The sequence below is a fragment of the Rattus rattus genome, chromosome 8 (genome assembly GCF_011064425.1).
Source record: "Rattus rattus isolate New Zealand chromosome 8, Rrattus_CSIRO_v1, whole genome shotgun sequence".
NCBI lineage: Eukaryota > Metazoa > Chordata > Mammalia > Rodentia > Muridae > Rattus > Rattus rattus.
In genome coordinates, this window is record NC_046161.1 from 57,814,755 (window position 1) to 57,842,222 (window position 27,468).

Below are 27,468 nucleotides of genomic sequence, written 5' to 3' on the forward strand. Positions count from 1 at the left end.
AAGCTAAATCAAATCAGAAGAGGTTTGGATGACAAGAGAAAAACACAGTATCATCCTCACTTTACGAAACCCAAGCCTAGGTCTGGTGGCATAGGCCTGTCATCCCAGCTGAGGAAGGAATAAGGGTGATGAGTCTGAAACTGGCCTGGGATACACAGTGGCTTCAAGCCCAGCATGCAGACTTAGAGACCCTGTCTCTAAATAAAACATAAAAAGGGGGGCTGCTGATAGGTTTGCCTAACAACCACCAGGACTGAGACTCAAGCCTTAGCACTAAGAAGGACATCTTGCCAATAAAAACCCCTGCATGTCAGGTACAGGCACTTGCTGCATTAGAAGGAGACAATTCATACCAGGATCCAAGCATGGACGTTTCTGCCCTGCTTCTTCAGGGATTTAAGGGATCAACTGTCTTCAGCACATCTCTGGAACATAAATATACCCATCTGTGTGAAACCACAGGGTTGTGTTGCTCTCTGAAATTGTACGACCTTTCACAAAACTCAGAGGGGAAATGCTGAATTTATCAATAACTACTGTGAGACAGCACTGCTAAGTTAGGCTGGCTCATGCTTTGTCAGATAATGTTAACTGAGCGCAATCAATAAGGACAAGGCAGAAAACGCTCAAGTCTTAGAGTCTAGAGAAAAATGTACAAGATATATATTTATACTAAAAACACAGTAACCAAACAGAGAAATAAAAACCTTCAGATTCCTTTCCCACTATCTAAGGAGAAAAATAAACTATAAGGTCAAAATCCTAATACTCGGTCTGAAGTGGGAAGGTAGCTTCACACATGGACTCCAAACAGCAGTGAGCTTCCCACACTGCTAACTGAACGACTGTTAGAAGGCATAAAAGAGAATAAAGTCGTCTAGCCAAAATTCTGATCTAAACAAGACAGCAAGAGAATGTAAACTGTTTCACAGGTGTAAGCAAGTGTCGTCTTCTTGAACGGGCAGGAGAGAGTGTAACGAGCACTGCTCCCGTCAGCAGACCATAGTGTTGGCAGACTGCCTGGGTAGGGTCTGGGTAGGGCCTGGGTAGGGTCTGGGTAGGGCCTGGGTAGGGTCTGGGTCGAAGGCAGATGTTGCCAAAGAGCAAGCCCGCAGCCACACGTCTACTTTCCTACAAAAATGGGCTCTGATGGTGCAAGGTTAGCATTCAGAGGAGAACGGCAGGGCCCCATCCATGAGGAACAGATATGCAGGATGGCCACAGATGGCCACGTGTGGCTGGCTGGTCTTGAAGTCACATGTTTGATCCAGTCATGAAGACTCAGACTACAGCAGGAAGCGAAGGCAGTGCATGGATGGTTTGCCAGAGAACTCTGTCTCCTTAAAGATATTCAGTTATTTTAAAAATTCCTTCTTTTTGTAGAGAATAGTGAAGAAGTGGGTGTATCTATGAAACAGAAGAGTCTGGGCTGGGGCTCAGAACAAAGGACTCCATCTCTCTCAGACAATATGCCTCTCTACAGGCTGGGTCTATCTAGGTTATCTGTGTACATCAACAAATGAGGACTAGGTCTGATAGAATCACCTTGGGTGAACTGACGTTGTAGACTTTAACAGGGGTTGTTTTAGAACAAAAGGATTACACCTTTTACCTTCTTGGATGAGATAGCAGCTCTCAAAGGAAGCATGCTCCTGGACATCAAACAGACCACTCAGGTGCCAGGAAGCTGTGGGTTTGGAGTCAGCTAAAGCAGAGCTGTAGTACATCTGTCACTGAGAATGCCACACACGGGAGCACTTCAGACTTAGAGCAAGAAAAGACATGCCTCTCAAGAGAAAGGCTTCCCAAATTAAAGCAGTGCATCAGCACTGTGAGAAGCAGTGAGCAGGTGAGGACTGCGGCTCCACGGCCTGCTGGAGAGAGAGCCCTGAGTAAAGGCCACACCGTGCCTCAGGGGCTGCCTCCGCCTGTCCTACCTTCATCTCCAGGAATCTGTCTAGTGTCCTGTGTTGGTGTTCCCCACCCTTCCATTTCTTCTTCCTCTTTTGTTTACAAGGAGCTGCTTGCTCTCCTGGTGTGACATTACTAAGTAGCTGTTGTTTTCCTTCTCAGGGAGTGACCGTTTTGAGACATTTGAACTCCCCGCCCCTACTTTCTTGGGACCCAGCTACACATGTCCCTTTATGAAATGCCTGCACTTTAGACTAACCCCACCCCACCCCCACCTCAGACCTTCAGCTGTGGCCTAATTATTAGCATCCTGCTCTTAACTGAGTCAACTAGCTGGGAAATGCTCTTTTTCATTTGCAGAGTGTAACCACTAATTAGGTGACTTTCAGAGTTTCTGGAGCAGTTATTTAGGGGAAATTCTAAATCTAAAGCAAAGGAGAGGGAGGCGGGATGCTGACAAGGTGTGTCAGAAAGACCTACTGTGAAGCCGCATGGCTAACCCCAGCACTGCAAAGGTCCTCTCACATTAGGGTTAACATCTGCAAAGATGCCAAGAGCACATTCAGGGAGAAGAACTTACTTCTAGGTTGATTGCTTTTGGTTTTGTTTTGTATCAGGGGTCAGGCCCTGGACTTTATGTATGCTAGGTAAGCACTCTAGTCCTGGGCTACATTGCCAACCCTAGACTAGTTTCTCTTTCAAAGTTGTTGCTGCTGTTTTGAGACAAGATCTCACTATATAACCCTGGCTGCCCTCAAACAATCCTCCTCCTGCCTCAAACTCTTGATTCCTAAGATTACAAGCCTGTAAAACTGGAGAAATCTAAAGGAATCTAAAATTTGGAAGACCTGGTTTCAATTCTCCACTCCTACAGAGGTTCACAACCATCTGTAACTCCAGGTCCTGGCATCCAACGCCCTCTTCTGCCCTCTGCAGGTATCAGACATACATTCAAACAAAACACCCTTACACAGGCACATTTTTAAAAAAATTATAAGCATGTGCCATCATAGCGGGCTAAGATGAATTTCTAATTGAGAAAATTTCATTTCCATATGTATGGACAGCAAATGGACATAGTATCAAATCACTGCCTTACCATTTCCAAGCTGGATCTCCTGGTGGTGACTAGTGGGGTGCCTGGGGAATCTGCTATGCAGGTATCTTTATAGAATGGTAATCATTCCAGTACCTGGAAGGAGAGACTGCACTGCTCTCTATTGCAGAAGCCAGTGTTTGTTTCTCAGTCACCAAAATGCATCCATTAAGGATGGCAGGTAATTGCCCTGTAACACTGAGAAAGCTCTTCCTGGAGGTTATAGTCCTAAGTGAGAGTTTATATTGAGGAATGGAAGGAGTTTCCCTCAAAGATAAGTCTTTATTATTCCTCAGAGACCAAAGATGTTATTTGTTGAACCTTGACCTTGTTTTTTATTTGTAGGGAAGGTTCTCAATGTATCAACATCTGTATAAAAACAAAGATGAAACCCTCACTGGGCAAGAACTGTTCCAAAGACACAACACTCAGAGGAGAGCTCTGGACTTACTTGGGCTTCAGGAACTTAGCAGAAGCACAGTTCTGAGCGTCAAAACACAAGGGATCTTGAAGGCCACTAGCTTTGCCTTTTGTTCCATAGACTATCATGGGCCCAGCAAAGCAAGACTTGGCCCTGATGTCCTCTATCCTGGGTTCAGACCCAAGCTCTGCCTCTGTCTGATTCGTACTGCAGGCAACACGCTAACCCCTATGGACATCAATTTTACCATCTGCAAAAAGGAGAAGTTCACAGAGCTTTCCCAGTGCTCCATCATATAGATGGGCAAACTGACACCCAGAGAAGGTAAAAGCCTTGTGTGACATCTTAACTCTGCTTTGTGCAGCCCCAAGGACAGTGACATGACCACATTCCTAAATATACCGAAACATATAGAACTGAAGAGAAGGATTCCTAGATGTACTGGCTTTTAAACTTTTTCTTACGTTTGTGTTTGGGCAGTGGCCTCAGACTTAACTTGCTATGTAGCTGAAGGTGAGCTTGAACTCTTGGGGTTGAGACTGCCAGCAATTGTCATCATGCCTGGTTTTATACAGTACCCAGGACCAACCCAGTGAGCTGCATGTCCTAGACAAGCACTGTGCCTCCCAAGCCACATCTTCAACCTAATGTTATCTTTTAAAACAAACTCCCAGAGCTAGTAAAACTGTGAAATCAGTGAAACAACCTCGGCCATTACTTTCTTACCATGAAAAAGACCTGGGAGATTTTTCTTTCCCATTTTTAATACAGAAAACTATTTATAATAACTTTCTACCAGACATAGATGACAATCACCCATACCATCTGCTATGCAGGATTGAGAAAGTCCCAGAGTGAGAATTCTGAGGTGTGTGGATGAGCAAGACAGTCCCTTAGACCGTGAGACCCACAAGTTCCTGAAGACCGGTGTCAGCGTGTGCGACCTGTACAAAGGGACTAAATGGCGAAGACAGGACTGTGTGAGCAGAGACATGGAAAGGAGAGGAACTGAGCGCAAAGGCAGCAGCTTTCCAGAATAATTCTGCGGTTCCTTTCAAAGGTGCCATACTCAAGTAGGTCTTAGCTTAGGCGAGCTCTCATGGAACAAAACACCCAGTCAATCAAATCTGCATGAAAGGTCCGACAGAACAGGGCCAGAGAGGCATTTAAATAGACGGGGTGTGTTTTTGGTCAAATGTGAGATTCCCTTTTCCAGAGGCACATTTTCCTTCACGACAGCCCTGATTTCATCTTTCCTAGTACCTTCCAAATACTCTCTGGGAAAATGCGGCACAGTTAAGGACCCCTTGGGGCAGTTCTGATGGATGAGTTGAGCCTGCTGAGGATGCTCACAGGAAGCACACCAAGCTGGGGACCAACAGCAGCTTCATCCACAGCCCCAGCAGAGACGGGCGAAAGCGGGGCTTTAAAGGGTCGCTCGCCATCACTACCCAAGGGAAGCTTGGCTTTCCGCTCTTCCTCAGGAAAGGGTGTAGGTAGAGGAGTTGTTATCACAGACCACTAAACCACATTTGCAGGAGTCTATGATGCCCCACACAGACATCTTTTCAATAACTGGGGATTCTGCTCACTTTTCCTAAGTGGGGACCACTCTAGGAAATTACAGTAGACGTCATTTGCTTTCCTCAGAAACAGACGTCTCAAGAGGGTAAGAATTCTGTCTCTTCCACTGCTGCGTTTGCTGCCTGAGCTCCACTGTCTGATGCATGGGGAAAGTCAGTGAGTTCACTGCATGTCAACATTTAAGTTTGGTGTCAGAGCCACTCGGATTGGCTTTATAGCACATATATATATATATATATATATATATATATATATATATATATATTAGACAACTTGGGCAACACTGAACATGTCACTGATCTGTTCTCATTTCCTTTACATATATAATATATTTTAAAAATAATTATATAAAATATTTGAATTTTCAATTAAAGTATTAATTTAAAATTTTATTTTAATTTTAAAACATAAAGTAAATATATAAAATATATTATATTTAATATAATTATATATTTTATATAAAATATATTATATTTAATATAATTATATATTTAATATAAAATATTATATATAAAAGAGAATGGGAACAGATCAAGGCAGTGAAAGTTTCAATGCTGCCCAAGTTGTCTGATAAAAAATTTGACAGCCAATATATCCATAAAATATTAAGTTTTCCACTGAGAAGATCATAAGACTATGCTGGAAAGATACTAAAGAAACCAACACTAAGCACGTGACTAAGAGACAATCACCCTGGCCCCAGCGTCCCTAATGCTGGGCTTGCAGACATGCCTCACCACACTCAGCACTTCTTGACTCTCTGGTTAATGAATCTAGAAAACAGAACAGGCTATCTAGACTGAAGCTGATAGAAGCAGACGGGACAGCAGAGATGACAACTGCTATCTGATAAGGAAGGAGGCAAAGACACAAACTTACCACCACGCATTTGTCACGGGAGAGAGCGAACATTAAATACACCAGATAGGAGACATGGGATACATTTTATAAGGATTATCACTGTGACCGACTTGAGATTTGTAGGCTTGGCGTGCTCTGGGGTTTGGGAGTCATACAATCACTTACCTTGGATGACTGATCTCTCTGTCTAACTCCTTCCAGGCATGTGGGATAACAACAGCACCCACCACCTGGAGATGTGAACGCAGGGAGGCAGCCCTCTGAAGGCCAGCGCCAGAGGCCAGCCAGAGGCCAGCCAGAGCCGGCACTCAGTGCAGGTCAGCTCTGCAGTTACACTGCGGGTGATAACTGAAGACCGGCCCCTAGGAAAGGGCTAACCTGGGATATGAGCCTCACACTGCCCTTTGCCTCTGGCTGGCCAGGGGCAGTGACAGCACAGACATTTTTCCGTCAGCCCTAGGGTTCAGTGGCAAGGGAGGTGCATCAGGCCACACACACACAAGATATGCTGAAGCCACTTAGTGGTTCCCAAGTGCTCCAGATAAATAAAGCTGCGGGGCTCTTCACGCATGCTCTCTTTTTTAGGTACAGAGCAAAACTGATAGTTTCTACACAGTGAGAACACATGGTGGTGAGTCAAAGGCTGGGAGGAGACTGTTCGCAGTCACTGCTGCAGATCCAGCCTCTGCACCAGCACTGCAATGGGTAGAAGACAGCTCCTTCCTTGAAAGGAGGCACTCCAGGATGTCAGGGAGCCCAGCACATTTCAAGTGCAGGGTTTCCTGCTAGTGCACGGCCCCAGAGGGGCAGCCCTGACAGGAGTGTATTTTCCATACCGTGGGGACAATTTCACTTTTCCATGTTTCTTGGGGGTTGTTGTTATTGTCTTGGTTGTCATGAACAGTTTAATTTTCAATTCTATTTCTCCAGCCTACTTTACAAATGCAGTACGTGTCCATACACACTCACACGTATTTGTATTTGTAAGTACAAACACAGAGTGAGCACGTGCCAGCACAGGCCAATAAACTACGACGTTCATTTTTACCATCTTGCTTCCTTGTAAATATACTCTTAAATGAAAATCTCTGATGCTAAAATTATGCACAATTCAGCCTCATTTTGAAGATGAGACATTGTTTGTTTGGGCAGTGACATGATTCAGTCCTCACAGAGAGCAAAGAAATGCTTTTCCCTTTCTGTGAACCACAACCTTTTTTTTTTTTTTTTTTTTTTTTTTTACCGTGGTCTTATTTCTTTTATAAAGAAAGGAAGTGCAAAAGAACTTTTGTTGCCAACTCCAGCTGTCAAGCTGCCTCCCATACTTTTGCCCTTAAGCAAAAGAAAGGGACATCAGGTGACAGATCCCAAATTCCAACTAGTCACACAAATTACAGACCTTCCTACTGGATTGTCCTCTTGACCTTTTGTCTTTTCCCTACAATGAAGAATGAGACACAGTTTAAATCAAAATGACTCTCCTGGGCAGTTTTACAAAACAAATAGAAGGCTCAGAGTCCTGGTCACCCCTTGTCTTTCTTCCCTTCCCCCACTGGGCCCGCCTGTTCCCTACCCACACAGGCAGGAGCTAATAATTAGAGGACTTTCCCCACCCAAGACAGCAACGCTGAGCACCCGAAGCCCCCTGTCGCTTTGAGGAGAGGGTTGGAGAAAGTTAAAGCTTTCCATGCACAGTTAAAATCGGATGCTGGGTCCCACCTTCCGGATGACACTCCGGGGCATTTGTAAGAAAGTGCTGACTGGCATGGTGCCTGGGGTGGGGCCTGCAGCAGCTCCCGTGTGGGGCTCTCTGCTTTTCTCTTCATCTTTAACTCCGTGCCCGGGTTTCCATACCATTATTAAGGAGTCAATTCAGAAATGTACCAACTTGAAGCCACAGCCTATAAATATTGCTACTTTTAACAGTAGGGGAAACCGTAGCAAGTCAACAGAAGAAAATAATGCCAGGGCTAATCAGCGTTTAGAAAAGACATTATTATTTTAAATTTTTGAGGCAAACTGCTTACTGGCTAAACGCTCACTGTGGTCTCTGTATTCCCTGTGGACTTGTTCAGTATGAAACAGGGCTGAGCACTCAGCTGGAGTGAGAATCTAAACAGGTGCCTGGGCCTAGTCCCATTATGCACATTAGCCCATGGCCTGCTCACAGCCTGTTAAACAGCCGAATTTGAAACAATAATGGTGCAGGCCAAGCACCGCCTGAAGGCCTGTCTGGCTTGGGATTTGGCCATTTGCATTGATTTTTTTTTTTTTAACCCACGTTTTTCATGAAACGCAAATATTTGCCATGGCAACTGGGTTGTCACATGACGTGCTATTCCATAAGCAGCCTGGCAATCTCTTAAGGGGAAATGGCCTGCCAGTGTGGAAGAGGACTAACTCCTCTTGAGGATGTCTGGGCATCAAAAGGCTGGGCAGGCAGGTAGCGCCTACTCTGAGAGAGTGGGGTTTGTTTCCCTGCAGTGGCTTCTAATCCCTCTTTCTCTTTTCATGACAACAGCTAAAAACATGACTACACAAGGCATACCAGAAAAAGTACTGCCAGGTGTCTCCATTTGATGGAGAAAAGTTTTAATTATCCTAAATCTGTCAGTGGTCCTTAAAATGGGAAAGCAGCCTACAAACACGCCCAGCCCCTTTAAACTGGGGCATCTTCAGGGGAGTGAATTACACTGCCATGTGAAGGACTAGTGTTGGCGAGTACAGTCTCCTCCTCCTCCATCACGGTTTTCTGTGAAAACTTGGAGGGCTTGAAGACAAATGGGACAAGGTGACACCTCTCAGTGACACGCTGTATGTAATACTACAGATGTAGGTCAGGATGTAAAGCATCCATGTAGCGTCTGTACCCCAGACTCCTGGCCTCTGAGCCGCTGCTAGCATAGGTTGATCACTTGCCTGAAAAAATCTCAAAATAATGCAATGGTTCTGCTCATATTGGGCCCTGCCTGCAGTGTCCTGGCAGAGTAACTTGTGCGTTCATTTTCCCTTTTGAAGCAGGAGCTGACTGTGTAGTTCAGTGGTGAGCTCTTGCCTAGCATGTGGGAGGCCCTGAATTTGATCCATATCACCACAGAGAATAATAATAACCACAGTGAGATAAAATGTTCCCTAAGAGCTGCTGGAGTGATGCTTACTCCTGTGTGAGAGGCACAATTCGACAATGGGTCTATGACACATACCGTCACAGGTAGACTGCGTTCTTCCGTGCTTAGATGTGTGAGTACCTTGGCTTTCTGTTTCTGTTGAGACTCCTCCACTTTTTCTGAAGCCAGGCGTGGCTTGTGAGCTAGCGGAAAGGAGGCTGTGGACAGAGGCAGGGCAGCATTACTTCTTCCCAAAGGACAGGCTGAGCCATCTGGTGGATCTTATGGGGTTCAGCTTGCAAGTCAGATGGCCGTCATCCACTGTGTGCTTGCTACCTGCATCTCCTGTACCTGTTCTGTGACATCTCTGGGATTCTTGTCTCCAAAGGAAAAACCTATGATAAGGCAACTACTTCTTCAGAGCACAAGGTCAGCCCACCTTATGCAAAACGCCTAGAAGAAAACTAGATCTAACAGACAGGAAGAGTGGAGAGGACAATTTCTCTCCTAAAAGAAGGCTCCCTTAATTCACCAGATTCCCGAGTTTATGTAAAAATAATTAATACAGTTGCATATAGTGGATTATTTCATTGGGTAGCTGTTTAAAAAGATGACTAGAAATCAAACTGACTTGGGGAACTGATATGATGAATAACACCATAAAGATTATTTCTGATTAATCAATCTATAGGCACAGCACTCAGTCACATCTGTCCTGCTGACTGGCAGCAAACTCAGCTACCCTTTGCAGACAGCCCACACCTGGCGTTCTAGGGGAGAAAAACCCTGTTATTATTCTTACCAATAAAATGATTTACTTAAATGGTTACTAAAATGCAAACACGTGAGTCTTTTCTATCCCAGGTCCTCCAGCTCAACCCCCTCTTCTGTCCACTCTATAACAACAGTCTTTGGAAAGCCACTGATGTTGGACAACACTTAGTGGATGATAGCAATGTACAACTTAGCCCACTTGGAGGACTCGGTTTCTCTGCCTGCAGTTGGGCTACAAGGAATCTTTTCAACATCTTTTTTTAAAGTAGCAAGAATTTCAGAGCATCATAACCTGCCACACAAGGGATTTGTTTGTTGTCTGGCCCAGTCTAACACTTTCTCTGATTCCCCTGGCTTCTAGCAAGTCTCCCTGTGATGCTCTACCATTATGTTGTCCAGTGTACCCCAGTGTCCGCCAATCCCAGTATAAGCCTCAGACATATTGCCTTGACCTCTGAACTCTTCTGTCCCATTGCTCACTTTGGGCTCTGCTACCCACCTCTGCCTCATCATAGGACAGATGTCTTGAACGCATAGGTTCACCAGTTTAAGAGTTTAACTTTGGACAGTCAGTTTTAAGTATATCTCAATTGTTAACTATATTTAGGTAGCTAGCAAAGGAGAGATGCTTATTAAAGGACTGGACTGAACACACTCATTGGGCTAAGGATTCAGTCTAAGTTTGTTTAAATGAGAACATCAACCCTCTCCCTGGATGTTCACTTTCCCAGTCTTCCTTGTGGCTGTCGTGTCACCTGATAGATTTAAGAGAAAACATGCCCACTGCCACCATTTTCCTAGCTGTAGTGTGTATGTATGTAGACCCAAGTTTGCTGGAGGGGTCACTTAGAAGTCAAGAAATGGTGAACATGAGGATGAGACCTAACATGCCGGAGAGGTCGCTCAGGAGAAGCCTGATAGTCCATCCTTTCACCCCTATGAATAGCTATTACCAAAACACCAGAATGTTCTGGCAAGGGTGTGGATAAAAGGTGCACACCCTCGCAATCTGTCTGCAGAGGACAGAAAATAAGGCAGGGAAACTAACCCGGTGTCCATCAGGCTCTTACTATATCTGCTGGGCTGCACTCAGGGTGGGAAGAGACTGTGATCCTGGGAGTTACAGAAGTGAGCTTTCTAAGGAACAGGACAGGCAGGCTTGAAGTCAGCTGGTCAGGCCCTGATTGGCTGTGGACAGAACATTTCCAAATAAGGGCATGGAAGGAGCATGTTGTCTAATGCAGCCTGCTGCAAAACTGCAAATTCAGAAAACTTTAACCATAGGAGTTTTTTGTTTGTTTGTTTTTGTTCTGTTTTTTGTTTTCCCTGTGTGGAGTATGTTCGTTAAAGGAATTGAAACCCACTGTAGCCTTGAAAGCAACTCATTGGTTACAATAGATAAAATGGTGCCACCAATTTAAGACCTATCAATGGGAACATAAATTATGGAAAATAGCAGTTTCACAGAGCTACCATGTGATTGATGATTAGCACCTGTGTGAGATCAAGCTAGGTTAATTCCATAGATATCTAGAGCAGACTGGCAGGGAACAAAAGTGGGAGAGTAAGGGGGAAGATGGAGAGATAGTGCTGCTGAACCACAGTCTTTTAGACTTCTACTGCTGTGACAGAACACTCTGATCAAAAGCAACTTGGAGAGGAAAGGTTTTATTTCAGTGGGTAGCTGGTGGTCCATTATCCAGGGGATTCAGAGCAGGAACTTAAGTCAAGAGCTGGTGCAGAGGCCATGGAAGAGTGCTGCTTACTGGCTTGCTCCCCAAGGCTTGCTCAGCATGATTTTTGATACAGGTCCACCTGCTTGGAATGTATACTGACAATGGTCTGGGCCCTCCCACATCAACCACTAACCAAAACAATGCCCTACAGACTTGCCCACAGGCAATTCCTATGAAGATATTTTCTCAATTGAGAGTCTCCTTTTCCCAAAAATTCTAGCCTGTGTTAAGTTGACAGGACATTGGCCAGCACAGAGTTGGATAAGAACAATAAGTCTTGCTGTACTATTTCAAACAGTATAGTGACAGTGGTCAATAATGTTCCAGATATGTTGAAAGTCTACAAGAAAGGAATTTAACAGTTCCTATCACATAGAAATGAGAAATGTTTGGGGAGACAAATGTGTTCAACTTGGTTTAAACATTATGCAATGCATATATGTATCAAAACATAACACTGCCCATTAACATGTGACTTTTTATGAATCTGCTAAATATAAATTCGGGAAAACATTCAGAGGGGTTTCGGTCAGCATTGCATATGATCAAAAATTATACATGAACAGTAAAACAGTCATAAAAACGCACCTGTAAGCAATTATAAACACACTTGAAAAAATGAAAAACATACAAAATCTCTACAAAGAATTATAAAGTATGAAAAAAATTAAAAATTCAATAACCTAAATTCAAAGATACAAACAAAGGAATCAGTGATTGGAAAGCCATAACAGAGATCACCCAACCTGAGAACTCAAGGCAGACACAAGGCAGGGTGAACAGAAGTGAACAGCATCCAAAGACCTGTGGGACTACATGAGAGAGCCTGCCTGCATCTACGCTATTGCTCTCCCAAGGGAGCAAAGCTACAGAAGGAGACTGCAGAGAAGAAACAATGGCTGAAAGCATGCCGAATCTGGTAAAATAAAAACCTACAGGTTTAAGAGGCTAAGACAAGTAGAAATGAGAAAAAGGCAAGGAATTCCAAGGCAGCATACAACACAATAAAAATAAAAACCCCGATAACTAAAACCAGAATAAAATGTTGAAAGCAGGCGGAGGAAGGACCACCTTACCTACAGGAGAACAAGTTCACTGTTGACAGATTTCTAGTCAGAGGCTGGCCAGCGACTCAGCATAGCCCCTTTCCTTCAAGTGCTAAGGAAGAAAACATGGCACCCAGAATCACATATACTCAAGGACAATTTCCTTTAGGGGCTGGAGGAATGGTCTGGTGGTTGGGAGAGCTGGCTGCTCTTCCAAAGGACCTAGCACACAGTGGCAGCTCACAACTGTTTGTAACTTCAGTTCTAGGGGTTCAGGGATCACACACACACACACACACACACACACACACACACACACACACACACCAATGTGCATAAAAAATAACAATAATCATTTTTAAAAAGCAGTTTTAAAGAAAATTTCTTTTAGGAAAAAAGATGGGAACTCAACCCATACTCAGATGAAAGAAACTCAAAACACTATGTGCTTCATATCCAGACTCTGAAAGAACTACACAGGAAGGGGATGCTCAAGGAACAGGTGGGAGATGAGAAGGCAAAGGACAGAACGGATATCAGCACAAGTAAGAGACACTCCTTTTTGCATCTAAAAATTATCTTTGATGGTTGAACCAAAACCACTTCCTGGCACGAATGTAATTGTGAATGGCTGGAGCAGACATGGAAGTCTGCTAAGACCCAGCAATCACACGCCCCGGGCATCCAATCTAAAGAGAGGAGAGCACATGCACATACAAAGCTTGCACATTCGTGTTTACATAGATGTCTCATAGCGGGGAAAGCTTGAAACAGCCCCCTCCTTTGACAGGTGCATGGCTGTATCATGCTAACATCAAGGATTACTTGGCACCAAATGGGTAATTACTGCTATAAGTTTCAACTGAACCCAACAACACATTGGAAAGCCATAACATGAAGGCACATTCATCCCAGGGATGCAAACATGGCTCAACACATGAATATAGAAGATAAGTGTAACACAGCACTTAAACAGAACCAGATGGAATCCTATAACTACCCAATATATACAGAAAAGGCTCATCTTTTCAAAGGTTAAAGCTCTGAAGAAACTAGGAAAAGTGATCACACCTCAACATAATGGAGGCTACATATAGGCTAATGCTACAAGGAATAGGAGAAAAGTCTAAGTCAGAGAAGAGACAGGAGCCAACTCTCCCCTTTCTCACTCTATATAGTGTTTGAATTCTTATCCAGAGCAGAAAGGTGAGAAAAAGAAAAGAGAAACTATTAGGAAATGAATAAAGTCAAATAATCCCTATTTTCAGATATCACCCTATACTTAAAGAGTCTACCAGAAGATTCTTATTCTGATAAAAACTTTCAACAAATAGCAAGATACTAAATCAACATACATAATCCAGTAGCTTTTCCATATCCCAACGTCAGATCATTGGGGAAAAAAAGGTCAGAAAACCAATTCCATTTGTACTAGTCAAAACAAAACAAAACAATGCCCAGTAGAATTAACATTGTTAAAATGGCCATATTACCAAAAGCGATTTATGGATTCAGTACAATCTCATCAAAGTTCCAGGAATACTGGAACTGCCCAGTGGGAGCCACTATGCTGTGCAAGCATGTGGGAGAGAGGTGGGAGAGGAGGAGCAGGAGGAGACTGGTTTGAGCACCCTGAGGAGAGGTGGGACTGGAGACATGAAGACGGAGGAACAGTCTGATGTGAGAGCCTGTGCTGCCACACGAGGCCATGGTGAAGTCCCAGCTGGTGCTGGTGGTGAGGGCCATGTCTGTGTCTGTAGTCATGCAAACACAGGAGGATCTGTGTTGATGTCTATGGCCCCATAATACCACCAAAATCCACTTGAGCATTCCTGATCTGGGCTGCCTCCTGGAACCTTGCTGATTCCAAGAGCAGTGCAGAGCTGTGTACTTGGGAGAGCAAGCCCTGCACCTCACCTGGGCAGCACAGCAAAGCTGGCCCTGGTAGTGAACACTGGTGAGTCAATTCCAAGAGCATGAGCATGGGAGAGCTGGCCCTGCCTCTTGCAAAATGTGGTATTGGGTGAGCTAACGGGGCAGTACTGGAGAGCTTGCCCTGGCGGTACATGCTGGAGAGATGGTGAGCTGGCCAACTCAGCTACCGCCCAGGCCCAGATGCAGAGCTCTGCATCTATGAACTGCTGGAGTGCATGCACAGTCCAGTCCTGCAGATCCAAAGCCTCAGGATCTCCATGACACAGGGCAACAACAGGATATCTGAGAGGAATCCCAGTGAGGATCCAGTATAGATGGTGTAGCAGAGGCCAGAGGTCTTGAACCAGACCAATGACTCATTACAATGAACATTGCCAAGTAAAAATTTGTAAACTAAAGGGTATACTGTGTGATATACTGCAGTTTCCATGACAAGATGTTTTTGTTATTGTTTTGGTTTAGGTTTTGTTTATTTGTCTTTTATTTTTATTTTCTTTTTTTTTGGGGGGGGAGGTTATAAGGACAGACATCAGATATGAAGGAACAGGGAGATAAGTGGGATTGGGGTGCATAATGTAAAATTTTTAAAATTCAATAAAAAAGTTAAAAAATAAAATAATAGAAAATAAAAAGAAAAACTATTCCAATAACATTCTTCACAGAAGTAGGTATACTTCAGGTATCTAAAATGCATATAAAAGCACAAAAGAACCCACAAATAACAATTGTAGAATTATCACAATACGTCAAACTGTTCTCCAGAAGCATGGTAACTAAAACAGCATGGCGCCATCAAAAAGCAGGCACAGAGGTCGGGAACATAGTCCTGGGAAAACAAACAAAAGAAACGAAAAGCAAGCAAGCAAACAAAACACTTGCTCAGCAAGCAGGAGAGTAGGAGTTCAGATCCTCAGAACTCATAAAAGTCAGGGAGGCATGGTGGTCACCCATAATCCCAGGGCTCAAGATACAGAGACAGAGGCCCTCCTGAGCAAGGGAGCGAGTTAGACTCACCGGAATCATCTAGCTCAGCGTTCAGTGAGAGTCCCTGCCTCAGCAAATAGAGTGGCCTTTGCATATAAACATGTGCACCTGCATACACATGTGCCCCCCACAAACACAAGACACGTATGCACATCATGCACACATACATATAATTTTAAAAGACACAATAGAAGAACTAGAAATAAGCCTAAGCAGTTGCAACCATTTGATTCTTAACGAAGATGCCAAAGACAAGTATTGGAGTAAAGATGGTCTGTTTACCAAACAGTGGAGGGAAAACTGCATATCCACACATAGAAGACTGAAACTAAAGCCCCACCCTTCACACTGTACAAATCTAAACCAAAATGGGTCAAAGACCTTAAAGTGCCTGAGACTTTGAACCTGCCTGAGGAAACCAGGAAAAACTTCAATATCTAGGCATGGGCAACGGCTTTCTAGATAGCTAATATTTCAAGAAATAATAATAAAACATGACAAATGGGATTATATGAAATTACAAAGCTTTCTCACTGCAAAGGAACAATCCACGAGTGAAGAGACACTTTACAGAATAGGATAAGATCTCTGCTCATCCAATAGGAGGCTCATGTGTACTGTGTATAAAGAACTCAAAAGATTGACAACGAAGGAGGAAATATCAGGTGAAACCATGGGGAATTGAGCTGAGGAGAGAGTTTCCAATCAAGTACCAGTGGCCCGTAATACAGGGAAGGATGCTCAGTGACTCACTATGGGGGATCCAGGGAGGAAACAGGATCACCTATTCACAACTATGAGGATAGAATTTAGAGCAGACACTATGGAAATTAGTGTGGAAGTCCTTAAAAAAAAAAAACAAAACCAGAAGTTCCGTATGATTCAGCCATATCCCTTCCTGATGTATAAACAAAGGGCTCAGGCTCAGCTTACTAGAGATCTGCCTGTATCTCCTTGAGCCAGCCTAGCTGCCTATTAAGAGATAATAGATTTAAATACACACACACACACACACACACACACACACACTCACACCCACTCCCTCACGGGTCCTACTGAGACATAAAGAAGAATAAAATTAGGTCACTTGCTAGAAGATTAATGGCACCAGCCTATTTCCTATGAAGACAAGGATTTCCTATTTTTCTCATATTAGGAGAAGCTAGGATACGGAGAAGATATGAATGATTGAAGATCATTGGTATGGAAAAGGAAGGGGGAAGGGAAGGCGTGGGGGACAAAAGAGTAATAACAGAAGTCTATATGACCAAAGTATATTGTATTCTTGCATGGAAATATTGGAATATAACCAAAACAGCTACAAGCTGGAGGGTTCTTCTGAGTGGAAATATAAAAACCCAAAGGTTCCATTCTCTATTAGGTCATTCGTGTGACGCTTTTGAAGTTACAAAGTTATACAACAAAGAACAGATTTTTGGACGCCAGGGACTAAAGGGGTATGGAAGGAAGTTGGTGGTGTTCTATCCACTTGGTGATAGAAATATTCCACCTCATACTAGTCAAAATGGCTAAGATCAAAAACTCAGGTGACCACAGATGCTGACAAGGATGTGGAGAAAGAGGAACACTCTTCCATTGTTGGTGGGATTACAAGTTGGTACAACCACTGTGGAAATAAGTCTGGAGGTTCCTCAGAAAATTGGACATTGCACTATCTGAAGACCCAGCTAACTCCTGGGCATATACTCAAATGATGCTCCAACATACAACAAAGACACATGCTCCACTATGTTCATAGCAGCCTTATTTATAATAGCCAGGAGCTGTAAAGAACCCAGATGCCCTTCAACAGAGGAATGGATACAGAAAATGTGGTACATGTACACAATGGAATACTACTCAGCTATCAAAAACAATGACTTAATAAAATTCATAGGCAAATGAATTGAACTAGAAAATATCATCCTGAGTGAGGTAACCCAATCACAGGAAAACACACATGGTTTGCATTCATGATAAGTGGATATTAGCCCAAAAGCTCAAATTCCCCAAGATACAATCCACAGACCACATGAAACTCAAGAAGAAGGACGACCAAAGTGTGGATGCTTTAGTCTTTCTTAGAAGGGGGAACAAAATATTCACAGGAAGGGATAAGGAGGCAAAGTTTGGAGCAGAGACTGAATGAATGGCCATTCAGAGACTGCCCCCACCTGAGGATACAGCCCATATATATACAGCCACCAAAACTAGATAATATTGATGAAGTCAAGAAGTGCATGCTGACTGGAGCCTGATATAGCTGTCTCCTGTGAATCTCAGCCAGAACATGTCAAATATAGAGGCAAATGCTAGCAGCAAACCATTGAACTGAGAACAGGGTCTCTGTTGGAGAAAGGATTGAAGGAGCTGAAGGGGCTCACAACCCCATAAGAACAACAATACCAACCAACCAGAGCTCCCAGGGACTAAACCACCATCCAAAGACTACACATGGACAGACCCATGGCTCTAGCTGCATATGTAGCAGAGGATGGCCTTGTTGGGCACCAATGGGAGGAGAAGCCCTTGGTTCTTTCAAGGCTGGATCCCCCAGTGTAGGGGAATGTCAGGGAGAAGGGGGAAGGAGGGGTAGTTGGGGAGGGGAACACCCTCATAGAAGAAGGGAAGGGAGATGGGATAGGAGGTTTATGGCTGGGAAAACGGGAAAGGAAATAGCATTTGAAATGTAAATAAAAAGTATCCAATAATAAAAAAAAAAAAAAAACCCTCCAGCCTTGAATGAATCAGTACCCTGGCTGGGGACTAGCACAAACCTCAGTGGGAGAGTGCTTGCCCACCATGGGCAAGGCCCTGTCTCATCCCCAGTACGACCTGATGATGGTATCATACTATAATATTCCAATAGTAATATTGTTAATACTGGGGCAAACTATGCAAAGAATTCTATTAGTTCTTACAAACATATGTGAATCTACAATTATCTCAATATAAAAAGTGTAATTTTAAAAAGGCACTATTAAAAAAGTCCAGTCAGAGTAGGAAAAACTATTTTCAATACGTATAGCTGCATTGTAAAGATTTGCATTGTAAATGTATGAGTAATGCCCTCCCTAAGAACAGGAGGACAAAACTCGTCTAATTAAGCTAGTGCCTTCAATCACATCACAAAAGGACACTCAAGCAGCAAACAGTAGAGTATCTTTCAATTTCAGTGCTTTGATTTTAATTTTTAGATCTTTACTATTTTTGTCTTGTTTCCCCAACCAAACTACAAGACCTTGAAAATACCAACTTCCCAACACACAGTGCATAGGCTCTCCATGGTTAGCCTCGGTTGCTCTGTGTGTTCAAATAAACTCAGGATGCCTTAACTCTCACCTTGTTCTATTACTGAGGACTAAAGGTCTAGCAGTCTGGGTTTCAAGGGGGAGACCATTTCGGCAGGATCCCAGCTAAGCGCAGAGGTGTGAGTGTCTTACCTGTTACTGATACCTTCCGATGCTCATCAAAGCTATGCAGAGGAAGTGCTTGGGGTTTAATGGGTGGATTCTGAAAGGTAATCCTTGCTGCTGGGGGGATCAGCCCTCGTTCAATCATACTTAAGATCCCTAAAAGGAAGGTTAGCACACAAGGAAGCATGAGTTGAACTCTAAGCAAGTGTACCAAGTCTGAGCTCTATGAATTGCACAACAGTAACGTAGCATCATTCATCATCTCATTTGTAAAGGTGCTTTTTGGGGCCTTCATCTTCTGCATGAAAACCAGCTATAGCACACTTTAAGCTTAATATGCTAACCCAAGGGGAAAACCATTTCCAATTGCAGTGATATGAAATCAAATTGCACTAAGATAATTTCATTTTTCGGTAGAAGTATAATTTCAAGACAAACTAAAACTTCCTTATACTTATGGCACTTTCAATCACTGGTGACTTTATTGCACTTTCTGAAATTCAGGGATATAAGGCATACATTCTTAATAACTAAGGTGATCTTTTGTTCCAAAGGAAAGAAAACCTGTGTACTTGAACCCATATATCCAATGTTCTAATCATTCATATTTTGTTAAAAATTATCTGTAGACATGCTTATATCACCAGAAGTTATGAAAGCCAGACTGGATCTGACTATATTAGAGCCACGTTAGTAATTCATGAAACTGATGTACAATTTCTTGTCATCAGCAAGGCTGCCACCAAGTCTTTTTAAGGGCAAGACACCTTGTTAACGAATAAACAGGTAATAATTATACAAAGCCTCGTGTTAGGGACAGACCTTTTCTTACAATGGGTCTATTGCCTATTGTTTTGATGTCAGAAACCCAGAAATCTGGAGACTACCTGCCATAAATTTCTGATAGGGCTTAAGTTTCTTATGCTCGTATACAATAGAGAGAAAAGTGAAGAACGTTCTACCTCAATAAATTCCTAGCACATAAACTAACACTGAGCTGGACTAAGTTGAAGAAATTGGCACTCCTAAGAGGGCCTGAGACTGTCTGCATTTGCTCTGGGAGCCCGAGAGGACAGTACACTGCTATTAGACATGTCGGTCTGGTGTCACAGCAGAACACCTGCTAAAGGGCCGAACAGTCAAAGACTTCACCCGTAAAAGAATCATTCCTAGAGAAATCTCATTTGCATACTGCACAATCACTTGTGGGAGGATTTTTTTTCTGATTGTAGGCAAAGTTTTCCAATCCCTGTCCCTGACCTGCCCAAATAGTCAAGATTAGAGCCGGAGGATCTGAAGTCCTGAAGCTCCCACAAGGCATGTCTGTGCCCTGATGTCAGGGCTAAGCGGCATTGGTTACTTTAAGCCCTCTGAGATCAGTCAGGTTTCTGCTTTTGTACACCAGAACTGAACGAGCTCTGTATGTTACAATGGTAAGTGCTTTGTTTTCATGAATATCTTTATTGTCCATACCCATTCCCATGTGTAAGAGCTGCGTGTGCTTTCCAGGGGAGAAAACTAGATTCTGGTCTGTGCACTGTGACACCAGTATTTCAACCACTGACTCTGTGGAGAGCTTCATTTCTTAGATTTTTCCAGATAATTCAAGAACCCCTGAGGATTCCTGTTGATGTGGCTGCTGCTCATCTCTCATGCTGAACTCATGCAGAGCTGGAGTGGGTCTTAAATGTCACTTAAAGGCATCAGACCCCTGAAAACCCACACATTTCTGTGACTTGTGCTTTCTTGATACTAATATTACCTTGTACAATAACCAGACATATGATAAGCACTCCATAAATACATGAGAACGAATTGATTGATTAATTACACATATGATAGGCCAGGTGTTCTCTGGTGGATATATAAGTTTCTTTCCCTCTGCACCAGTTGCCTTGATCCTAGATTCACCTTTGTCTTACAGTGATTTTTATCTGCAAAAGCAAGGGCTGATTCATTCACTCATCCTAATTTCACCTAGGAGAAAATACAAACTCACTAGTGTTACTTAGTGTTCCGTGGACAGTAGTGGTATATAAGGTACTAGAATGTGTAAGCCACGGAACTTCTCACAGCTAGCAAAGAAATAATGACAACTGAGGGAAACTTAACAAATTCAGAGACATTGCATGCAGGGGTATCCACTACCAGCAAAGGTCAGCAGACAAGACACAGAGCTAAATGCCAGAGGACATTGAGTCTCCAGTACCACGGGAATGGTTTAGAACCAACTCTGGGTCCTGATTACTCCAAACAGACAGGAAGTGAGAGAAGATCGTCTCGCTCCTTTATATCTGAGTTAGGAAAGGAGAGTCACTTAGCCCTTCTTTAACGTTCCAGTCAATCAAATGATCTAAGGGAAACTAAGAGGACTACAGAAGACACAGATACCCAATCCTCATCCATTCACGTACTCAGTCAATTCACAGTCACCCACACAGTCCTGGGCACCATAGATACCAAGGTAAAGATGATACAGTCTTTTCTTATTAGAAGTCCAATAGTTTATTACAGGAGACTTTAAAGGGGCTAGAGAGCTGGCTCAGAGGTTCAGTTCGCAGCACCACATGGCACTCACAACCACCTGCACTCCAGTTCCAGGATTCCCAACACCATCTTCTGGCTTCAGAGGGCCCCAGGCATGCATATGGCATACAAGCACAAACACATCCAGGTAAACACTCATATATGTAAAATAATAACTAATAAAAATTAAAAAAACACCAGTTACATTATCTCTGGCTCATGGTTTTGCATAGCAGTATTCTTAAATAACATTAAAACAATTAGAAGCCCATCAGAAACTATTTAGAAAACAGTAACTCCTAATTATATCATATAAACATGATAATCATTTTAATACACAACACCAACACCTAAGTCGATATTAAATTCATGAAATGATGGACTGAGAAGTAGAAAAGGCTCTGGTGGTCACCTAGTCTTGGGTGAAGCTCATCCCAGGTGAGAACCTGACTTGTCTGAGATGACCTAAGAAACTTAGTGCCTAAGCTATTCCAATTCAGGCCCCTATTCCTTCTCAAGGCCCCCACCTGTCCATCCCTAAGCGTGGCTGGACCATCACTAACCTTTACTGGCATCCTTTTGCAAGACAGGTATGGGGATAAAATGGGGGTCAGTGCGATGACTGGATGGCAGAACTGTGAGGTTGGAGATCGTGGACCCTTTTCTTACCTGCCGAACCTTATCCTGTGTGATTAAAAAAATGTTGTTAGCTGACATTTTTGCCTTCACAATGAACACAGTTTTCTTCTTGTGAGCAATAAATAAGATTATGAATAGTTTCATTAAGTTTTAATAAAGTAGCAATACCATCTCTAATTTTATTGCTCCTGAGTACCCTATGCTACTGTCTACTGTCAAGATTTTGTGTAATTTAAAATAGTTAATTAAATCCAATTAACATGTGGTGATTTCCACTATGCAAATTCAGTGTAGTAGTTAATAAAGGACTATTAAGATTTTGTTCAATTTTAATGACTACAATATAAAAGTACTAAATCTTGACATGGGAGGTTTTGAATACAGCAAAGTTGTACACAGGCAGACTTCCCAGGAAATAAATAAGAGAGTCTTGAGGTTATAAACGCTAACTGGAAGGCACTTCAGCCGGTAGTAACAGGTTAAGTGTGAACTGTTGAAATCTACGGCTAGGATAAAGGAGCAATGTCGCCATCAGTCACAAAGATAACCACCACTCCTAGAGTCAAGAATGCTCTTATCGTACTGATGAAATAGCAGTTGGCTCTATTTAGTTTAGATTTTAAACATTGCATGCTTTGCATATAAGTCACATTTAATTGTATAGTTCAAGTACACTGTTTTTACCTTGATCATGGGAAGTTGTAGATTACTGGGACTCTCAGCAGGAAGAACTCCACTCTCTGGTGTTTATAAACTAATTTAAAATTTCAAGTTATTTTTCAAACCTTACTTAATTTGCATAGCTTCCAGGGGAACTAGGTAATGGTTTACTACTTAACTTATGAAGCTCTCAAAGCACAGAAGTTAGTGGATTTGCTTCGGGATACACATATACTGAATGTTTAGTTTGTCCATCTAAAACGAATCCGGTTTTCTAACAGGACCATGCTATTGACCTCAGCTGTACTACACCTTCCTGCCCATTAGGCTTAAGGAGAGAAAAGGGAATGTTTCTTCTAATCACAGAGGTAGAATATCACCTTATGGTTTAAATACTAGCTGAGCAAAGTTTTAGGGTTCCCCAGGCAGGATGGAGTACTGAGGGGCAACAGAAAAGCAGCATCCCCTGTACACGCAACTCCTCATGGTGCTCAATGAGCAGGAACAAGAATTGTTCTTTTTTGGTGCTATGGATAGAATGCGGTGTCTTGTACACGTTAGGAAAGCACTATCACAGAGCTACACCCCATTGCTTCAAATAATAACTAAGGAAAAAGGTTGTGTGTGTGTGTGTGTGTGTGTGTGTGTGTGTGTGTGTGTGTGTGTGTGTGTGTGTGTACATAAGCAGGTCTGGGATAATATCGGGTAACTTACTGGATTGCTCTCTACTCTACTCACTGAGGCAGGGTCTCTTGCTGAACCCAGAGCTCACAGATTTGGCTTGCTAGCCAGCTCACCCAGGGGATCCCACTTCTGCCTCCCTGGGATTATAGGCTGCCTCTGTAGCTGTCTGGCTTTTATATAGGTTCTAGAATCCTCACCCCAGCGCTCACACCTGAGAACACTCGTACTTTATCTAGTGACCCATCTCCCTTACCCTCGAGTAGCATGTTAAGAGGGGACAGTAGGCAGGAAGTGCTGCCAGTTGCCTTCAGGTGAGTTCCAGGGAAAGGCAGGTGTGACTAGCTTTTCCTCAGCTGCAGTGGGGACTGCAGGACAGTCTAACAGAGCTCAGGTTATGAGGTAAAGGGGCTGCTCTGCCTTTCCTTTAGCTCTCTTCTCTCCTCCCCTCGATCTGAGTTGCTTCTGGGATCTCCTCCTAATCTGAGAGACTGAGATAATGGCCCACTGTATTGTAACTAGAGCTGGCATATGTGTGACTGAGGACATCCAGTATCAAAAGGGACGGATCTCTTATCTGTCTGGCAGGTATCAAGGTCAGGGAAGTGAAGGTAAATTGAAGGAAGAGAGAGAGATTCCACTTCAACAAAACTGTCAAGCTCTGTGTCGAAGTGAAATAGAGGCTTGGCAGTTTCGGGACACAGAGCATAATTTATCTGGATTTTCTGAAAGCCTTTTATAAAGAACACCTGACAACTGGCTTTTGAAAGCTAAAGCAGCAAGATCCAGTATAAAATACATCACGAGGAACGACACAAAGGAGAGGCTGAGAGGCAGGGAACAGACTGTGCCCTGCAGCCAGCAGATTCGTATGCTGCTGTCTTCAGTCCCTTACACCGTGCCGACAGCAAGCACGGATGCTGATGGTGGGCGAGTGGATGGGATACAAGAGAGGGCTACAGATTACAGAAAATAAATTCCTCATGGTGGCTAAATAAGAAGCACCTGCCCACTCTGCTACCTTTTCCGATGGCAAGGGTAAACACTTGTATGAGCAGGGTTGGAAGGAAAATGTAGCAGATGTCAGCATTTACTGAGCACTTACTATGTAACACTAACTTTAATACGATGATCATTAAATTTTATGAACAATGGGGAAGCCGAGGACTAAGGGGGCTTAGAAGTGGGAGTGGTTTTAGTTCTGCCTGGTGCTGTGATGGGGCTGAGGTATTGGAACCTTGTATTGGAACCACTCAGGGAGTCTCTGGAAAGCACTGCTGTTTGGGCACCCATCCTGGGCAATTAAATCAGAACAGTTTAGTTCATGCTCAGGCCTTGGTATTTCTGTAAGACTCCCTGGGCAAACTGTGGTATGCAGTCAGGGTTATGATGTAGTAGTGTGGATGATATTTAAAAATCTTTAAAGAGGCATTGAGTTACAGGATGGGTTAGAGGATACAGTTATAGGTGGAGTGCTGCAACCAGGAGAGGTCTGGGGGTTGCATAAGTGTGGACCTGTTGCTGCATGAGTGACAGGTAAAATGGGCTGAGAGAAATGCCAGCTCCAAGCTGGCTTTGAGAACACGCCAATCCCTAGCAAGCCCTACCCGCACTGCCTCTGGAGGCTCCTTATGCTGTGATTACAGAGCATACACTTTGCAGCTTGTAAGATATGCACACCTTCATACACTGACATAATATGAAATATAATTATTCAATTGTCATATAAACAGAACAATGCCCTTTACATACAGTCTTTCATTATTATTTCTAAAACTGTATTTCAGCACTTTATTACTTTGTCTAAATCTTCTAAATTAGCTTAGAATTTTTGAAATTTAAAAAAGGGGGTCCCAGGGCTCCAGCTCAGCAGCAGAGAGCTGAGTCGTGTGTATGAAGCCCTCAGATCAGTCCCTAGCATTGGAAAGAAAGGAAAGCTGAAGGGAGACGCAGCAACCATAGTCCTATGACTTAGAATCGTTAATCGGAAAGCTCACCCTGTTCCATCGCTCTGGGAGAGATGCTATAAAGGTTCTGAAATGTGGAAACATGAAGATAAAGTGGAAGGAAGCACACCAACTTTCATTAGGAGACCCGTCCTCTTTGGTATCTTTGTAACAACTGATATTCTGATGTATAATAAAGGTATGCATATTATATTATTAAATTTAATCTGACATGGATTTAATAGAGGAAAATGGTCTGAATTAAAAACATCAAACTATGTTGTCATTATTATTATTATTACTATTATTTTTATTATTTTGAGAGAGACTCGGTAGCCCAGGTTGGTCTTGAACTTACAATGCCATTAAGGATGACCTTGAACTTCTGATGCTCTAGCTGGAGATACAGGCATGTGCTACCATTTCCAGTTTATGTTTTACCTGGGATTGAACACGGGTTTGTTCATGCTAGGCAAGTATTCTTCCACCTGAAATCCAGCCCTAGCAGCAACAAATTAGTAGAGCTTACAAAATATTCCTCTATCCCAGGATTCCTTTATACAGGTGATTATTTTCTCTTAAAGGAGCAAAATAGTGGGCTGAAGTGTAAACTTAAGGGTTCTTTGAAAAGTCGGTTGTGTTGGATGGTGTTTTGCTGGGACAAACATGTGAAGGAGTGTTTAGCTGAAGTGGACACAGATAAAAGCCTAAGGCTGACTTGTGATGGAACATTTAGCTGAAGCAGACACCAGAGAGGACATAAAGGATGGTTCACTGATGCATGTAATGGTCTGCCTTACACTGCATAGTTGAGCTGCATTTGTTGGGACTCCATAGAGAGAAACACGCCAAAAATCTTCTGGTGGTGCGCTGCAGTTTCTTGCCACTTCCACAGACTCAGGCTGTTTGGCCAGGTGATATCAGTTGAGCTAAGACCCATGGAGGACACGTGATGTTTGGAGGGAGAATAACTAGAACTTGATGGACAATGACAGAGGCTGAGCTTGGCTTGCTTATAGAGCTAGCTGTGCAGTGCTTGTTGGTCTAGAGTCTTTGCTGATCTTTGCTTAGTTGAGAGAGGCACAGCCAAGAACTTTTCCTGGATTCCATTGGTCCAGGTCCCTCCTGCTGACTTGTGCCTAGGCTGAGGCCCGGCTGTTTCTGCTAGGTTGTGCCACCACTACTGATTTGTCTGCTGTTCTAACTCTACTGAACTGGACTGCTGATGTATCTGTGAAGTGTTCGCAAGTGGATCCAGCTGCCACTGTCTGCTAACCTGTGAACTGAGCTGCCAATTTCCAGATTACACAAACAGGAATTGCTCCAAAGAACCTTTCTAAACAGGTCAATTGCCCCCATGTCCTTTCTTTTCCACTACTGGTGGGTGGTGGGCTACAAAGGAGGTTAAAGTGTTTAAGAACATCATTAAAAATAGGTTTTGAAAAAATTAAAATGACAGCAGACATTTCGGGCATGTGAGCTCTATGCAGGCTGACTGCCAGCATGGAAACAACACTGTGAGCTGGCTGCTGAGGTCTGAATGCTCTGAGAGGTGACTAGGTCATGAGGATAGACTTCAGAGGCCTTTATGGAAATGGTTCCAGTGAGTGGCCTCACTGTGTGAGACACAATGAGAAAGTAGCCTCCCAAGTCAGAAAGCAGGTCTCCACCAGTTGCTGAATCTAAGAACCTTGACTTTGAACTTCCCAGAAATCTGTTTCTGTTGTTATGAACCATCAGCTTTGTGGCATTTTGTTAGTGACTGAATGGGCCAAGATGCCATGTTCTGATGAAACTCTATTCACAGGAGCAGGTGGCTAACACCTAGGCAATACTTTGCTGACTCATGTTATACAGCTGAATAGCGCTTATTATGAAAGATGCTAAATTATTTTTGCATGAGTAACCATGGATAGAACAGCCTAACTTCAGAAGACAGGGCATCAGAGTTCTTGCTACACCCAGCTGCTTTCTTTCCTCTCTCAATTTCAGAGTCCTTTTACACTGGTTAGTCCTACAACATTCACATTCTATTTTGACTCTATAGACACCAGTATTTGCTATCCACACAAATGGGTCAGATGTTCATCAACAGTCATTTTCATAGCCCTTTACAGTATAGCTTCTTGTTTTGGTTGGTAGGCT

General features: G+C 43.2%; 1 protein-coding gene across 2 annotated transcripts in view; it reads right to left on the minus strand.

The window, feature by feature from the left end:
* Nucleotides 1-27,468, minus strand: part of Iqch (IQ motif containing H) — a 182,144-nt gene that overhangs the window by 100,114 nt on the left and 54,562 nt on the right. The window contains exons 6-9 of one of the 2 annotated variants that reach the window (XM_032909380.1): nucleotides 21,961-22,081; nucleotides 18,899-19,027; nucleotides 9,122-9,198; nucleotides 7,273-7,311 (exon numbers count right to left, since the gene is read on the minus strand). In XM_032909380.1, the coding sequence (XP_032765271.1) occupies nucleotides 7,273-7,311; nucleotides 9,122-9,198; nucleotides 18,899-19,027; nucleotides 21,961-22,081 (366 nt within the window). Of the gene's footprint in view, nucleotides 1-7,272; nucleotides 7,312-9,121; nucleotides 9,199-18,898; nucleotides 19,028-21,960; nucleotides 22,082-27,468 lie in introns of those variants that run through there. The other variant, XM_032909381.1, reaches the window with a different exon arrangement.